An 18,084-nucleotide genomic window follows, 5' to 3' on the forward strand; every position below is an offset into this window, starting at 1 on the left:
GGTGTGTCATTTGTAAGGTGTGCCTTACATAGTAATAAAGCACTGAAGTTTGGGGAACGATTTTCTTAGAAGAGCTTTTTGGGTGGAGAGGACAGGTAGTGTTTTAGCTAGCCCGCTGCGATGGCATCAGGTTTGGGGGCGCCATCTTTCCTGGTGGATCTGTGGGGTGGAGAATAGTAGGTTCCGGGGAAGGCCTCCCGACCTGCCTGCCGAGTGACAGATCCTGCAAGATCTCTGACTCCTAGGGTCCTTCTGCCTCAGGAATGCCTCTCATGGGTCCAAGGTTCCAAGAAGCTAGGAACGGGTATATACGGGGGGGGGGGGGTGAAGAGGTGTGGCGCTCTTAATTAAAGAGCTGGTCTTCATCCTATTGGCTTGCCTGGGGGGAGATGTGAGCTCTTAGAACCCAGCACCACGCTCAGGGTATCTCTCCTGGGGCTCCCCATGGAACTTCTTTTCAGGAGTAGGTCCTTTGCACTGTTCCCCTCGCACTACCTGGTGCTGGGCTGGGAGGCCTGAGGCCGGGGTTTGGTACAACTCTGGCCTCCAGCGCCTGGAGGATTGGGCTGGGAGGAAGTAATGTCCTGCTTCCTGTTACATGCCTGTTACTGGGTTAGGATGCAGTTTCCACAATAATCCTATAAGTGTTTCTTACAAATGAGGGACTAAGACGTGGAGAGGTTAAGTGGCTTGCCCAAGGGCATGTGGCCCAATGGGTCAGAGGCGTAGCTGTAATGACAAGCAGCATTTCTGCAGTGCTTCCCTGGGCCAGGCCTTCGACATGCTGTTATCTTCCTTGTTGTGTCCTTTTACAAATAAGGAAACCGAGGCTCCAAAGGCTAACCAGCTCTGGCGCAGGGTCATGCAGAAGCTCAGAGGAGGAGGGAGGGCCTGCTTGCTTGCTTCCTCACCGCTGGCCTCTGCTGGCTCCCTGGGACCCCCCCAGGGGGTGTGCCCACAAACCCCAGGTTTTTCTCCTCTTCCACTTTGCTTCCCTCCTGTGTTCGTTCCCCTTGGCCTCCTGCGTGCTCTCCTCCCATCCACGGGCAGTGCCCTGCCCACACCCACTGAAGGCCAGACCGCTGCCCCAGGACATGGGCAGAGAGGCTCTCCTCTCCTCTCCCCCTTCTCCGCCTGTCCTCCACCTCTACACCCCAGCTGTATCTCTTCCCCGGCACAATCACCACACGGGGGCAGGGAAAGAAGAAAGGCCTGGGGAGGCTAGGCAGGGCTGGCCTGACTGGAGACACAGCCAATTAAGTGGTTCTTGATGAAGCCAGAGGGGCTGCAGGTGCACAGCCAGAGGGCCGCTGGGCCCTGAGCATCACCCTGGCAACCGTGGCTGGGAGAGCAGGAGGGCACGCTGCCCAGGTGCCTGCTGAGGGACAAGGTCGGGAGGCAGTGGGATCTCAATGCACCAGCTCTGCTTGGCAGAGAAGGGGTAGAAGGATGGAGGGACCCCAGAAGAGGCCAAGCAGAGAAGGACGAGGGAGAGGCAGGGGCCGGCCCCTGGGCCCCACCCCCAAGGCCCAGCCAGCGCACCCATGGGACCTGACACGTAGAATGGCTGCAGGGGACAGTGCCCTCCAAACCAGCCCTGGGACTGAGGCAGGGGCCTCCCTGCACACACTGCAGGGAAGGAAGAGCCAGGTGTTAGAGGCAGGGGCAGGGCTGGGGGTCAGGCTGTAGCAGTGTCAGGAGGTAGGAGGAAGCAGTAAGGATACTTTGTTTTGGAGAATCTTGGAGACCGTCCAATTTCAGAGACAATCACAGTTTTAAATATTCTCTTCCATCGTCCTTATAAACCACCAAGCCCTTCCAGAAAGTTCCATGTGTCAACTACGTTTTTTCCCAGGCCACCTTTCACACTGAAGTGGCATGAAAGTCTGTGGTTAGATCATGTGTCACAGTTTTTATTTTTGGCAAATTATGGTCACCATGCCCCCAACTATGGTCACCCTGGGCCCAGGAATAATGTAGGAAATCAAGCGTGGTTTCCTTAGAGGAATTCTATCATGTTTCCTTGTTACCTCCCTGTCCTCTTGCTGGATGTGATCCCAGTGCAGGACTTAGGTGTTGCCCTCAGGCCCCACCAATCCAATGGTTTGTTAAATACTCACTGAAATTGGACAGGTTCGAAGTTGTACTTCGAACTTGCAGGGGGAGACTGGTTATTTCTGAGGGAGAGTGGGCTGCCTAGTGGAGCAGGGAGGAGTCTGCTCAGGCAGGAGTAAGATCATGGCAGGAACTTCTGGGCTTGTTAAATGGAAGGTGGGGGAGGAGGTGATGGGGGGTGAGGCCTGGGGCTGCAGAGGGAGCTGAGCCGGCTCTCTGTTCCCCTCTTGGGCCCCCACCGTGTCCCAGCCTTGTGACACCCCCCTTTTCCCCACCCTCTCATCTTTCTGCAGTTTTCAGGGAACCCTACACCGTCCGGGTGGAGGATCAAAGGTCAATGCGTGGAAACGTGGCCGTCTTCAAGTGCCTCATCCCCTCTTCAGTGCAGGAATATGTTAGCGTTGTGTCCTGGGAGAAGGACACGGTCTCCATCATCCCGGGTAAGGCAGGCCTGTGGGGCCGCAGCGGGCAGGGGTGCTGCGGGGAGGGGTGGGGGGGAGAGATGAAGCAGAGGTGCTGAGTTGGTTGTTGAGTTGAGCTCTTGAGGTTGGTTCTGGTGACTGATTCGTTCTTAGTTATCCAGTGATGCTTTCGCCCAGAAGCATCTTCGGTCTTGACTTGGTACGTCTTTGTGCGGGGCAGTGAAAACCCAGGTGCCGGTGGCCTCTGCTGGGTGTGCGAATGTCCCGTCCGACACAGGATGGGTCCTACTCCCCCAAGAGAGTGGGGTCCCCATCCTTCCTGGCTCCTGGGTCTTGCTTGCCCTTGCTCTTTGTGATGGGAGGTGAGGCTGGAAGCCACTTCACTGTGAAGGGCGGTGGAGGGGGCGGGGGAGCTAGGAGCCGGCTGTGGTCTGCGTTCCCGCACGGAATGACTAGAGCAATGAGCACGGGCTCCTCAGAGGACCAGACTGAGTTTCACGCATACGGGACTTTTTTTTTTTTCATGAGTTTGAAGACCCCATTAGGACTCTAGCTGGCCTCGCCCTTGCCTGGCGCTGGGGGAAGAGGTTACTGCCATGTCATGGGTTCACCTTGTTGGAGCAAGCCTTCCGCTACTCGTTCCCTTTCACTTCAAAAGGAAATCAGGTCTGGAAACCTTGAGGTCCTCAAAAATACCTCTTGGCCTCCGGTTACAAAATGGTACGTTTCCCCCTCCCCCGCTGCAGCAGCATCGCTGCCTTCGTCCAGCACCTCGCACGGGCTCTCCTGCTTTTCCTTCCTTTCTCCGCTGAGGACCTTGGTTTTTCCTTTTGGTGAAATGGAGGCACTCGGCCACATGCTGAGTGCCCCTGTGACATTGATGTCCCATCGTTGGTCTTATGACATGATTCCAGCTGCCAGGTTTTCAGGTTAGTTAGGGGAAGCAGACGTCTACACGTGACACCTGTAAAGCCGGGGTTCTACATCCTGCTACAGATTTGAGCCCCGGGGGAGCTCTTTGAAAAACACTGGTGCTTGGGACCAACCCCAGATCAGTATCTCAGTGGGAGAAGCTGTGCCTCAGTATTTTTCAAGCTCTTTCCGTGGTTCCGACGCCTAGCTAGGAGAAGACCCGACGCCTAGGCATATTCACCGCTAACACGGCAGGCTACTCTTCCTGAGACATTAATTTGTGTTTTGCTTCTGGTACTTTTTCCTTCTCTCAGTTCCAAGCAGATGGCCAGGCCATTATGTTTCCCGGCCTCAGAGCTCCTAGCAGGACAGGAATCCGAATCTACTTGAAGACAGCTGCTCTTCCTGCCTTTGGTAAAACCATAAGCTAATAGGAAAGGTTAGGATGGGTGTTCTGGCTGGGGGAGAGAGCCTCTGAGGACAGGGAACACACAGGAGACGAGCGGATCCCAGGGATGGGGATGGGACTGTAGGCCGCTTAGTGGGTGCAGCTGGAGGAAGCGGTTGGACCCCACAATGGGTGGCTGTGTGTGGCTCCACGGGGTCTGGGATGGGGGCCAGGGTTCTCGTGTCCAAAGGAGGCACGAGGTACACAGCCAAGACCCAAAGGGATCATGCAGGCAGGGACAACTGGCTGGTGAGAGACCCCAGACCGTGACACATCCCTGGGGGGGATTGAATGTCCTGTTTGTCCAACAGATTGAAGGTGCTTTACAGAATGTAAAGAAATGTGGTATTTCTTAGACACTTGAGTTTATAGACTGAGGGTTATACTCATCAAAATATCATTAATTAATATTAGTAGTATTAAATAACAATTATTATCTGAGCGCTTACCGTATGCCAGGCACTGGCTAAGAAACTTTCATGTATGATCTCATTATATCCTCATAAAAATCCGTAAGTGTATCTTTTCCCTCTGCTTTACAGAAGTGGAAACTGAGGCTCACAGAAGTCAAGTCACTTCTTCTGGGTAATGGATCTATAAAGCAGGGGGCCAGGGCTTGAATTCAGGCCTGTTCTATCAACCTGTGCACTCACCCCATGCAGAACTGCTTCTTTGCACCTGTCCAGATATGTCCAGCAGAGCGTTACTCCGAGGCTTTAAATGTGTGCTCTTGACAAGGAGGGCCTTGGCCTCAGGAAGGGGAAAAAAGTTAACGTTGGATTTTAGGGGAGGCTTTGTGAAATCCTGGTGAGTGTAGGGATGAAGAGTCTGGACCCTGGGACCAGACTGCCTGGGTTGAGACTCCACTGTTTGACCAGCTGGGCAAGCCGTTTGCCCCACGGTGCCTCAGTTTCCCCAACTGTAATATAATGGGGATGATGACTGCCCTACTTTCTAGGGTTTAAGAAGTTAATCTATGTGAAATGTTCCGAACGCTGCCTGGCACACTGAGGACAGCTGTGGCAGTGATGCTGACGATGGGGCAGAAGAGTGCAATCCCTTCGTCCTGCGGTTTCCGGTTGCGGCGTATCTGTTTCTACTATGTCATAGGCTCTGTGTCCCGCATGAGACTGAGTTTTCCAGGGTGGGAACTGGCTGGTTTTCATCCACACATCCCTGGCTTCTGACACACCCCCTTCCACGTGCAGGGCAGGTGCTCATTCAATGTTCCAGGGGAGCACGAATGGATGGTTGGAAGTGTTCTGAAGGAATGTGGGAACCGTATGGATGTAAGGGTGAGCGCCTTGGGCGTGGGGCGGTAGGAAGTCCTGCTCAGATGGGAGAGAAGGCAGGTTTACCTGACTCCTATGCATCGGAGCTGGAGGCAGTGAGCTTCCCCAAAGCGACTCTTGAAGTTGGCGCTTCAGGGCTGTCTTTGATGTCAAGACACGGCTGGTGGCCCCAAAGGGCATAATTATCAGGAAGTGGGCCTGATGCTAATCGGCAGGGCTCTGGTAAACTTTGGTTCTGTAGCACCCCTTCCTTTCCTTTAGCTTTGGAGAATTTTCCTCCCCTGCGCAGCCCTCCAGCACCACCCATAATCATTCTAGATCCTTCTACAGCCATGGTTTAGATCCAGGGGCAGACTTTCCAAAGCACATGAATCCAACTAACACGTTCCCAGAGGAATCCGTGAGAACCAGAGATTGGAGTTTGCTTCCTCCAGGCTCTGTAGACGAGAGGCCAGAACTTGGGCCCACATGCTGCATGCTTTAATTTTGGAAAATGCAAATTGTTTATTGTTTTTTTTTTCCCCATAAAAATAGGATTCTCTGCCATCCATACTCACACTGTACCCAGTGTGTGTGTGTGTGTGTGTGTGTGTGTGTGTGTGTGTGTGTGTGTGTTTTGTCTGGGGGAAGATTTAATGATTAGATTGCCTTGGAGTTTAGGAAGGATCAAGGAGCCCTTTATTTCCCCCTGATGCCTTAGGGTCGGCTTCTGGAGCAAAGAGAAAGCGTTGACTTTGATCCCTGGATGTGCAGGTCTGGGTCAGATCCCTAACAGACCACAGGGCCAACAGGAGCAGGTGCTGGGGAGCAGGAGGAGGAATGGGGAGGCCGTGAGGGTCACTTAGGGCCCCAGGAGACATCTCCCTGGGGAGAGCAGATGCCCTGCGAGGAGGGGCCCCATGAGGTGGGTGCCCTGTGAATGAGGCCTCTCTCTCAGGGTGTTTGGGAGGACGTAAGGGCTTGGTGCCTAAACGAGCTGCATGAGTTGGGTGTTTGTCCACAGGCTCGCCTTCCCAGCTGCCCACGCTTGTGGGCAAGTGAGCCTCCTGCTGGAACTCTAAGCAGCTTTCTGACGGTGCTTTCCCCAGGCAGAGGCTGGAGAGACCAAAATGCAGCCTTTCCCGGAGTGGTACTTCTCCCCAGAGCTACCTACTACACCTGCCCCTTCCTTCCCCCGCCTTCCCTTCCTCCAGGCTGATCCTCTTCCTTCCGTTGGGTCATTTAAAGATGTAGGAGCACGGAGCCTCTCGCCTATGATCTGGCAGACTCCTACCCTTTCCTTCTCTCCTGGGGGCCTTGGTCTCGAGGAGAACTGGCTCTCGGAGTGGGTGGGGTGGGGGAAAGAGGGCAAAGGGCTGTGCACAAACATAAATAAAAATTAAGGCCTCCAGTGGAGCCGAGATGTGGTTTAATTTCCCATCCGCATGATCACCATTACAATGCGTGTTATTGGATATAAAGATAAATCCGGCCCTGTTCCTAATAGCTTTTAATTTCCACCAGACCTGATTATATCGATGCGGGCTCCTTGTGGGAGTTTCCCAGCATGCTCTTCACCAGCATCCCGACTGGCTATCTTGGCCCCAGAGGGGAGTTTTGGACACTGCTCAGATGCAGGCCAGATGTGTCCGCTGGTGCTCTGGAAGACGAGCTCCCTTGTCTAAGAGGATGGGGCTCTGGAACGCTGGGCTGTCATCAGGCCCTGGCTGGGCTGGGAGCACTGTGCATTGGGGGAAGGGAGAAGCAGGGGCAAGGCGGAGTCTGGTCAGAGGGCTCCTTCCTGGCTAGGGGGCAGTGCTCCTGGACTGTAGCCCATCTTTGCTCAGGGAGAGAGTCTGTGAGCCCACCTCCCTGATTGTCCCCAGGGTGCCAAGTTGTCCCTGGGTTTTTATACCTCTTTTCATTTGATCCTGCTGTCTCCTCTGTACCTGTCCCCTCCTCTCCTTCTTTTTTTTTTTTTTTTTAAAGATTTTATTTATTTATTTGACGGAGAGAGAGACAGCCAGCGAGAGAGGGAACACAAGCAGGGGGAGTGGGAAAGGAAGAAGCAGGCTCATAGCAGAAGAGCCAGATGTGGGGCTCGATCCCAGATCGCCGGGATCACGCCCTGAGCCAAAGGCAGACGCTTAACCACTGTGCCACCCAGGCGCCCCCCCTCCTCTCCTTCTTGATACCTTACTCCTTTTTTGTCCTTTAAACTTGGTCCATCCACGTGTGTCCCCTTCCAGGAGACCTTGCATAAGCCTGCCGACAGAACTTACTGCTCCTTCGTTTCCATTCCTGGTGCGCTCCCGTCATTTCCTCTTCTGTGATAGGTGCTGGTTTCTGCTGTCTGCTGCGGGGGGGTACCCAGCTGTATCTTTTCCATCTCTTTATCCCCAGGGCCCTTGTAGCACCTGTCACAGCATAATAATAATAAGATTAATGATAATATCTATCATGTATTGAGACCTAAATTATCTCTAATCCTCACAATAACCCTTTAAGAGAGATAACATTTTTTGTTTTGTTGGGGTTTTTCTCATTTTATAAATGAGGACACTGAAGCCTGGGGAAATTAAGCAACTTACCCAAGGTCACGCAGCTTGTAAAGCCTGCAGCCTGGGTTTGAACCTGCCTCCTCCAGGCGCCTCTGCTTCCTGCTGCCTCTCCAGAGCAGTCTCCTCATTGAGAATGGACTGTCCTCAGGTTCTCACAGGGGAGGAGGGCCCGTCCCTGTCTCCTGTGCCTGCCTGGGGACAGACACGTGTCACCAACCCTTGTACCGACCTCTGGCTGCGTGTTCAGTGACCAGAGGCTCTGGCTTTTCTGAAGGGCCACAGATCTCCAGCTGAAAGATCTGGGAACAAAACAGCCATTCTAACAAGAAGGCTTTATTGGGCACTGGCTCTGTGTTTGGCCCAGTGGGAGACACAAAGACCGTCCTGATCTGGGAGTTTAGGATTCCATGCGTGTTGTCAGCTCTGATGGACAGAGATGAATAATCTCAACACAGTAAACAATTACATATGATCTTGGTTTGCTTTGGAATGCAGATTCAATGTATTAATTGCATTTTGCTCAGGCTGATGCTGAGACTACCTCAGATCCCATATGTCTACACCAACTTGGACGGGGGATGGTGCAGACAAGAGCGAGCTGGGTGGTGCCTGGAAACCAGTTCGGCTGCATCTAGGCCACAAACGGATGGAGTCACAGACTGATAGAGCTGTAAGGGCCCTGCAAGTCGAGGGGCCTGGCCTCCACACTTACTGATAAACCCAGGTCCAGACCGATGTGCTCTCGGGCCCTCCTTCACCCCTTCTCTCCTGACATGCTCAGGGCTCATGATTTTAACTGCTCATGGGGTGCTTTGCTTTTACTATCAGACTTCTTTCTTTGTCTATCTAAATCCTACCCATCTTTCAAAGTCTGGTTAATACCACTTTTTCCATGATGTCTTTCCCGATTTCTTCTATGAATGGATTTAAAAATCACCCTGATTAACCTTCTTCGAGGGGATCCTTTTGTGAACTCCCTCTGGACTTTCTCGGTTTTTTGCTCAAGGCACTAACCGTGTTTTGTCCTGTAATATTTGAAATCTGTGTTATCCCCATTACAAGAATCTATAACCAGCAAGGGCAGGCGCCGTGTTTTATTCAGGTCCCTCTCCCCTCCGGTCTCATTGAAGATGATTAACGAAGACGACACAATGCCAGTCTCTCCCCCCACTGAACGGGAGGAAGGAGGAGGCCTCTGTAAGGTCACAAGGAAACTCCATGGTGTTACAGGGTTTAAGTCGGGTGGCCCTTGGTCTTTATTTCACTGCGCTGCTCCAGCGTGACCCAGGGAGAGATGGCTTCTGTGGGGTCCCCTGTGAAGCTCTGATGTTTACATGTAAAATTGGGGCTCTCTGTGGGGCGCCTGGGTGGCTCAGTCAGTTAAGTGTCTGCCTTTGGCTCAGGTCATGATCCCAGGATCCTGGGATCGAGCTTCTCCCTCTGCCCCTTCCCCCGCTCATGCTCGCTCTCTCGTTCTCTCTCTCTCTCTCTCCCAAATCTTAAACATTTTAAAAAAAAATTGGGGCTCTCTGCTCTCAACCGTTTAGGGCCACAGAGGAAAGGGGTTGGGATGGTCAGCCTGGGCTAATGTGAAGGGGATGATGCACTCAGGGCAAGTTAACAAATGGGGTTCGGGCCCCTGCTGGGTGATGGGCACGGGGTCCGGCCTCGCAGAGAAGTCGCACTTGCCCGTGACCTGCTTCCTCCCTTAGCAGCTCCAGAGTAGGGGCTGCCATATCTTCCCATGAAGAGGATGAGCTGCGATGCTTTCTGATGGCGGCCGGGCGAGGCACCATGAGAGGGAGGGAGGCCTGCCGTCCAGTCTGGGGCCCCGGGGGCAGAAAGCATGCTTCGGGTCGAGGGGCCGCAGGGGCAAAGGCAGGCAAGGTGGCGGAGGGTGGGGTGACCAGGAGGGCGGGTGAAGTGGTGAGAGCGGTCTGAGCAGGGTGCCAAGCCTTGAAGGGCCTGCCGGTTCTAGAAAGAAAACCAGGTTTGTGTGGAGGGGCAGCGTAATAATAATGACTCGTACTTATTAAATCCTTCCTCGGTTGCCAGGCTCTGTTCTAAGCATTTTGCGTGTTTAGCTCATTTGGTCTTCACGGCAGTCTGAGGAGGGGACTGTTACCCCGGTTTAGAGAGGAGCAAACTGAGCGCGGTGAAGCTAAGCGGACCGCCTCACGTTAGAAGGTGGCAGAGCCGTACTCACCCGTCCGTGCTCCCACTCTGCTGTTTGTGCTCCTAAGCACGACGTTCTATCACCTCGAGAAAACTTGACGCACAAACACGTATTTTAAAACCTGCAGCAAACCCACAAGGAGAAGACAGCCCTGTAGAAAATTGGTTACAGACGGGAGGAGACAGTTCACAGAAGAGGTGGGATGCGGTGGAAAGAAGGCAGGCTGTGGTCTGCTCGTCCTAACTGGTGTTTTTGAGCGAGTGACTTTCAAAGCCTCAGTTTATTCATCTGTGAAATGGGGATAATGAAACCTGCACATGGAATCCTTTCGATGGAAATCAGGCCTCTACAGAGATTTGAATTCTCAGGTGGAGAAGGAGTGGACTCAACACAGCAGGGAAATGCCCGCCCTGCTCCCCAGGTTCGGGATGTTGTCCAGCCTTGGGCCATGTTGGATGTCGGGTGACGGCAGAACGTGAGATCCTGAGAAGGCCGTATGGGACGAGGGCTAGATAGAGGGCCATTGTGGCATTTTTAACTCCAACAGTCCATGATGGTATCTGGGCAGAATGAGGGAAACAAATGACTGAGATATTGTATTCATCTCTGTATTCATTTGTGCCTTGCACGGTACCCGATGAGAATTATGTTGAGGGAAGGAATGAAGGCCTGTGGTTTGGTGCCAAAACATCCCTCCCACAAACCGCCCAGTCTAATCTCAACGTGCTCAAACCCTGATTCAGTAAGAACTAGTATCTCCACGACACCATCCGGTGTAGAAAGTGCTTTTGCACGATCTCATTTGCTCTTCACGGTAACCCCCATTACCTTCCCCATTACAAGGGAGCAGGTGCAGTGAGGCTTGGGGCCCTGTGGCAGGTACCTGGATGTCCTCTCACTGGATTCTCCTCTTCACTCTGTGAGGCAGGCCTGCCACCCCCATTCTTAGGTATAAAGGAAATGAGATTCAGAGAGGCCAAGCAATTCAGTCCAGGTCACACAGCGTCTTGGTGGCAGAGCCTTGTGTTTGGCCCTGGAGCCCAAGCTCTTTTCCTATAAGAGGCTTTTGCGCGTCCAGCCTGAGGGCTGTCTCAGGGACGCTAGGCAATTACCACTTTCCTCGCCAGGCAGTTGTCGCACAGCCGGCCATTAATTCTGTTGTTGTTGTTTGTTTATTGTCTGCTTTGATGGGGAGGGGGCATCAGATTCAGACAGGCTTAACTGATTCCTTGGGGGCAGAGAGAAAATCCTACCTCCTCAAGCCATAAACCACCCTTCGCAGGTTCGAGATGACAGGGAGACGTTCAGAAGCAGCAGAGGAATTCTCTCCCTTGTCAGAGGGCCTGAATCGAGATGATAATCACGGTGGTGATCATGGTTAGTAAGAAAGGCAGTGATTGAGTTATTGAGTTATTGAGCCCTTAGGTGATCGGTGTTTTTCATGCGTCATTGTGTTTAATCCGCACAAGCGTCTTCTGTAGTGGCTGGCCTTACAAGCTCCATTTTGCAGATGAGGAACCTGAGGCAGAGTGAGCTCGGTCACCTGCTCCAGGCCACAGGGTGAGGGGCTGGGCCCAGAGCCTTTGATGGCAGTTCTTAGAGATGACTTGGGCCCCCTCTCAAACTGCACCCGGTGGTCTCTGCCCCCTTCCCTCTGTATAGAGCTCTCGGATTTATAAAGCCCGTTTATAGGCATCATTTTATTAGCTCTTTCAATTTCATCTGAGGGGGCTATGCTCTTAACCTCGCCTCACAGACAGGGAAACCGAGGCTCAGGGGCATCGAGAGGCCTGCCCAAGGTCACGCAGCCAGGAAGAGGGGGGCACAGGAACTCCGGTGGGATGCCTGCAGCTCAGGAGCCTGTGAGGCCCCACCCAGACCGCGTGCCCGCAGCTCCCCGGTCCCCCTTCCAATCCCCCGGCAGGCAGGCTGCTCTGCTGTTGCACGCCAGTTGGTTGGTTCCAGAACCATCAGCCACGGCTCCGCAGTCGAGCAAAATAGTCTGTGTTCACAGGTGCCTCCGGCAGTGTATGCATGTGTCGTGTTTTGCTTTTCCATTTAGTTCATGGCAGGTGCCGCATTTCCAGAGCACCCACTGGGTGAATTTCCACAGATTTAAGACAATTGCAGGCGAACGCTCTGCCCCGAGATCATGCCAGGGCAGTGGACGTGGAGCAAGCAGCATTGTTTGGTTAAGTTGGCACCTCTGTAAGTTACCCTGAAATCAGAGCGGGATTCTTTATAGAAGGTTATCCTACACATAAATCATCATTAGACTACCTCATTTTTGTTTAATGCCTACCTAACTGTGCTGTAGTCTAAAAATGTGTGTTTAGTGAAGTCAAGGGTTGCAGGGAAATTATAGGGTTTTCAAAAACCCATTTGCTTTGCTGGTGTTCACATCAGAATCAATCTTGCCTTTCGTCCTCAATCTCATTGCAAACATGCAGCATTGCTCGCCGAATTCTGGCATTTAATGTAGGGTAGCATTTATTCAGAAGAAGCCAGCGGTGCTTACAGAATGGGAGATAGACGGCATTCCTGCCAAGCCTGTGGTTTTGAGCTCTGTTGCGTGTCAATGAGACCTCACGGCCAGGACGTGCGCCGCGTGGGGACAGGGCTGCGGTCGCAAGCCGGGGCCTGCGCCGGGCAGCAGTGGAAGGACAGCCCGCACCTGCGACACCACAGGCCTCACTGCGCCCCCAGCACAGAGTAGGTCGTCTGACGCGGTTTGCTGAATGCCTACCATGGAGGCTTAAGGGGGGGCGGTGACTGACCCTTGGATTTGGAAGTGTGTGGCTCTGTGGCTGCTAGTCCTCACGCACCCCTGTGAAGGCCTCAGATCAGCAGGGCTTGCTGGGAGCCTCTCTCGGGGGAGTGAAGCTACAGAGCAAAGCTGAAAGGGTGTAGGCTCTGGCCTGGTGAGACCTGCTCCACTTACTCGCCACGGGACCCTAGGGTCCTTTTATCTCTCCGAGTCTTCCTTTCAGCGGCTGTGCACATGAGCAGTTGGGTACTTTTTCTAGATGGAGAAAATAGATTTTCCGTGGGTAGTTAACGTGTTTCTAGATAGATCTGTTTTGGGGGTGTTTTTGTTTGTTGGTTAGTTTTTATGTATAGACGCCCTATACGTAGGTTGTCAACTTTGTTTTGTGCTGATCGGTCACAGGGTAACTGTTGCAGGATTCGTCCCCTCCTCCAGGCCTGGAAGGTCTCCACAAGGAGTGAGCAAGTAGGTGGGAACATCCAGGGGTGAGCATATCGGAGCCGACCTGGGGTCTCATTACACTGGGGGTCACTTGGCCTTCCGGGCTGAGTGCATAAGGCCAGGATATCGAGGAGGCAGGGGCAGGGTATTTCTCCAGAAGGCGTAAGTCCAAACCCTAATAGTATGCTGGCTTTTGTAGTCCAGCAGACATCTTACTGTGTGCGGAACCCTCAGGAGCTCAAACATGTGCCTTTGTCAGCCGAAGCCTGCCTGTCTCAGTGGAGCGCTGAGCTGGTGGAACCAGGAACAGCCTTCTGCACCCGGAGTGGCGGTGGGGGCTCAGAGGCTGGTGCCTCTAAGTTGAAAGTATTTTCCTCTCACACCTAGAGACTTCTCCCCTCCGTGTCAGGGTCAGAACACACCTGGACACCCACGTCTTTGGGAACATGGACTCCGCTGGAAGCCTAGAGAGTCTGCTGTGGAGCAGATGACAGAGTGGAAGACGGGAGCCTGTGACAGTGAGTGGCGGTGGGAGTGGCAAGTGGAGTCTGGGCTTTGAGTTCAGCTACCCAAGGGCGTTGGAGTCGGCTGGGTATCGGATGACCTTCGTCCCCTGTGTGGTGGTCTGCTGGGTGCTCTGAGACTTTGTCAAGTGAAGGAATCCCTTCCGAGAGCGTATGGCTGGGACCCTCTCCACCACCCCTCGGAGTGGGACGCAGAAAGGAAAAGGCTCGTGTCTAGATACCGCAGAGCCTGTTGTCACTGACACAAGCCTAGCGAGGCCGTGCTGCCAAGGGCCTGTGCCCAGCAAAAGGCATGGGCTTCATCAGGCGGTAGTGACAATGGCCTCTCTCACGTTGGCTTCATCCCCTGAATCTGTCTAAATGGCTGTATTGGCATAAGCAACAATCAGTGGTTGAATTTTCGGTTCATTATTTAATTGAGCAAATGTTTTTTGAGCGCTGCCTGTGTGCAAAGATGCTGTTATGTAGACAGTGATTCCCAAGGGTCTTTGCTCGAGGCTCTCAAGGGATTTGAAGAAATTCCTCCTTCTACACACTGAAGAAACTCATTTTAATTAAAATGTATACGTGTGTATGTGTACAAATAGTACGCAGGATATAATTCGTGCGTATTGACTGTGTACATATACGTACTCACACTCGGTTTTTGAGGTTTTATTTGCTTTCCAGTTTAACACACAGTGTATTAGTTTCCGGTGCACAATATAGTGATTCAACACCTGCCGCTCAGTGAGTGTCCCCTTGATCCCCTCCTCCCACCCCTCCCCTCTGGGGACCAGCAGTTTGCTCTCTAGAGTTAACAGTCTGTTTCTTGGTTTGCCTCTCTCTCTCTCTGTGTCTCTTTGCTTGTTTTGTTTCTTAAATTCTGCATATGAGGGAAATCATACGGTATTTGTCTTTCTCTGACTGACTTATTTCACTTAGCATCGTGCTCTCCAGCTCCATCCATGTCGTTACAAATGGCAGGATTTCATTCTTTCTTATGGCTGAGTATTATGCCATCGTGTGTGTGTGTGTGTGTGTGTGTGTGTACATGTGTATACGTATATCTATGATATATATATCTCTCTCTCACCTCTACCCCTTCATCTATCGCTGGACTCTTGGGCTGTTTCCAGAAGTTGGCTGTTGCAGATAATGCTGCTATAAACATCGGGGTCCGTGTCTCCCTTCGAAGGAGTATTTTTGTATCCTTTGGGTAAGTACCTAGTAGTGCGATGGCTGGATCATCGGGTACATCTATTTTTCGCTTTCTGAGGAACCTCCGTACCATTGCCCAGAGTGGACGCACCAGTTTGCATTCCCACCAACGGTGCAAGAGAGGTCTCCTCTCTCCACATCCTCGTCGACACCTGTTGTTTCTTGTGTTGTTGATTTTAGCCAGTCTGACAGGCGTGAGGGGATCCCTCTTGGTGGTTTTGACTTGCGTTGCCCTGACGGGTGCTGGTGAACATCTTCTCACGTGTTCACACTCACAGTGTTTGTCTCTGGAAAGAGGAGACTCCCTCACCTGGGTAGACCCCCAGAAGCACCCCAGGGAAGAGACCCAAGGCAGCCACCTTGGCCCACTATCTGTGGGGAAGGGCGTCAGCATAGAAGCATCAGAGTCAGGAGTGTGTCTGGGCGAGTGTACAGATCTTGGCCTTTTCTCCTGAACAGAGGACAGCCCCCTGTTCCCCTCTTCGTGTTCTGGGCAAGACTGAGGTGAACTAGATGCTCTGAGTTTTGTGGACAGCCTTGGATCAATCCCTATTGGATGAGGACTGTGAGGTGTGGCTATAGGAATGGCGGACAGAGGCCCGGAGGTTGCAGCCACCCTGAGAGGCTTGCTGCCTAATAGACAGGTTGAGTTGGGACACAGCTGCCCCGGCATGAGGCGGAGTGTGATTAGGGCCCAGGAGAGGCACAGCCTCTGGGGGCCGGGGTGGGGGGGGGGGGCCCTGTCTTGTGTGGTGAGAGCAGGCGCCACGTAAGAAGCGGCATTTCCCGTGGGTCCTGGAGAATGGATTGTTCCGGCAGGCTGGGCGCCTGCAGGGGAGAGTGTTCTAGACCTGTGGGCTCTCAGCTTCAGTCGCCAGGGGAGCTTTTGAAAAACACTGTCCAGGCACACCCCAAACAATTAAATCCGGATCCCTGGAGGGTAGCACCCAGTCATCTAGGTGATAGCCCCTAGGTGGTTCTGGTGAGCAGCTTGGTTGCCAGCCCCTTGCTCTGCATACAGGAGGCCTTGGGGGTAAAGTCCTGGGGCCCTGAGAACAAAGGCTGCGTGCTTTCCGGGGAAGCGGCCTGGTTTGGCTGGAGCTCAGGATACATTCAAGGGTGGGGAGTAATTGAGGCTCTACTGAACTGAATGTAATTAAAGGGTAGTGGGGAGCCACTGAAGGTTTTGAGCGGGGCGAATGGTCAGACTTTGGGGAGTTGGTCTTCAGTGACTAAGGAGGTTCCCGGAAACAGGAAGACCATCTGTCTCTGTCTCTTAGAGTCTAAGTCTACCCTTGAATTTCCCAGGAGTTATCACTGGGCATCCTTCAGGCAGGCAGGCCGGCCTCAGAGTCTAAGCAGTATAGGGATTAAAGACAAGTGAAACAGTCTTTCTTTTTATAATATTAGTGAGTTAAATTCGTATTGTGCTTTTACAGTTCATAGCACACTTTATATACGTTATACTTTGACTCTTATAAGGTTTCTGGGTGGCATGGAAGGGTCATTCCCATTTCAGATGCGCAAACAGGGGCTCCGAGAGCTTCGGTGACTTTACTCTGCTCCCCCGTCAGTCCCTCCTATACTCGGGGATGCACCACGGGCCAACGTGTATTCAGCTTCTGAACGGTGGGCCAGATGTGGAGCCATCACTGTCACAGATATGACTTCACGTCTGAAAGAATATCTTTTCTGTTTCCCATGGTCTGTGGCCCGTGATGCATGGGCAGAGACTTGGCCACGCCAGCAGTTACACAAGTGGGTAAATACAGTGATCATATGAGGAGACTGGGAAGGGCTTGCCCGAGGCCCGGCAGTAGAGTCAGAGCGGGAGGCGAGGCCACGCTGTGCGGAGAGCCTGGGCGCTGCACCTGCCTGCACGGAATCTGGAGGGGAGGGCGAGAAGAGAACCCACAGCACTTGGCATGTGCCAGGCACGGTGTGAATGACTTTGTACAGACGACCTTGTGTAGTCCTCCCAATATCGTGATGAGGGGGCGGGGATTCCTAGCCTCATTTTACAGATGAAGAAAACGAAGCACATAGGAAGTATCTCACTCAAGGCCACACGGTTGGTAAGGAGTGGAGCAGGGACGCCGTCCCAAGTCCTGTGGTGCCAAGGCCTGCTCTGCACCTCTTCACCATCCTTCTGGGTCTCCTGGGTCCCAGGTCCAGGGTCTTCCTCCGGACTGGGCTAGCAGGACTCCTCCTGCCACATAAAATAAGGCGACGAAAGTTAGGCTTCGTTCTGGGTGCAGGGTGTCCAGGTATGAGGTCTCACTCTGAATGTGCAGGGGGAGTGTCCAAGTGTGAGACCACCATCCCGGCTGAGAGTCCCAGCGCCCAGGCACGATCTCTTTAACACCTCTCTGCTCTTTGCCATTCCCTCTTTTATGTGGATCGCTTGTCTGACTGTCACCAGCTCCTCCGGAGTGTGATGGAGACTGGGCCAGGAAGCCGGGGAGGGGCCCAGGTCTCCTGTTCCAGCTCTGTCATGATCAGATTTCATGTCCCTTCCCTGGATGTCCATTTCCTCACCTGGAAGTGAAGGGGCTGGAAGAGATGATTCCCTACACCCCTTTCACCTTGGTTCAGTTTAACATACTCTTTGAGCCCCATGTGCCCCCCATCATCCTGGGCACCGGGGGCACGGTGTCAGGTCCGTGTCCTGTTGGGGAGACGGACTTGTCAAGAAAACAGCTCCAGCATGTAGGTTCCTTAAAGAACCTCTTGCATATGGGCAAGACAGGAATTGTCATGGCAACTGTGTTTGTGATGGCAAAAAATTGGAAACCAATATGGATAAATTAAATCGCTTAGATTTCTGCAATGAAATACTATACTGCAGGGGAAATGCATGACGCAGAGCTTTACAAATCAGCCCGGACATGTCACGAAAGAAATGTCGAGTGGGAAATAAAAGCAAATCGCAGAAGGATGCGTACATTATGGTACCATGTGTGTAAAGTTTGAAAACATGCAAAGCAGTCCCCTACATTGTTTCTGGATACGTACATATGTAGCAAAAGTATAAAAACATGCATGAGGACGGTAAACACCATATTTAGGGTAGCGCTTACCTCTGAGGGAGGAGGCAACGTCTCTCACTGAGGGAAATACAACTGTTTGCAGAATGTCTTATTTCTTAAAATGTTTCTTCTTAAAAAGATCTGAAGAACATATAGCCAAAATAAACATGGATGATTTTATATTATTTTTACCCTTTTCTATAAGCGTGATAGATTTC

The 18,084-nt window shown here is 52.6% G+C and overlaps 1 protein-coding gene across 1 annotated transcript in view; it reads left to right on the forward strand.

Moving 5' to 3' along the window:
* DSCAML1 (DS cell adhesion molecule like 1) overlaps positions 1-18,084 on the forward strand; it is a 337,921-nt gene that overhangs the window by 16,890 nt on the left and 302,947 nt on the right. The window contains exon 3 of the mRNA XM_045797864.2: positions 2,409-2,555. Within this exon, the coding sequence (XP_045653820.2) occupies positions 2,409-2,555 (147 nt within the window). The remainder of the gene's footprint in view (positions 1-2,408; positions 2,556-18,084) is intronic.

Source organism: Ursus americanus, chromosome 16 (genome assembly GCF_024610735.1).
Source record: "Ursus americanus isolate L20-20 chromosome 16, mUrsAme1.1.p, whole genome shotgun sequence".
Taxonomy (NCBI): Eukaryota; Metazoa; Chordata; class Mammalia; order Carnivora; family Ursidae; genus Ursus; species Ursus americanus.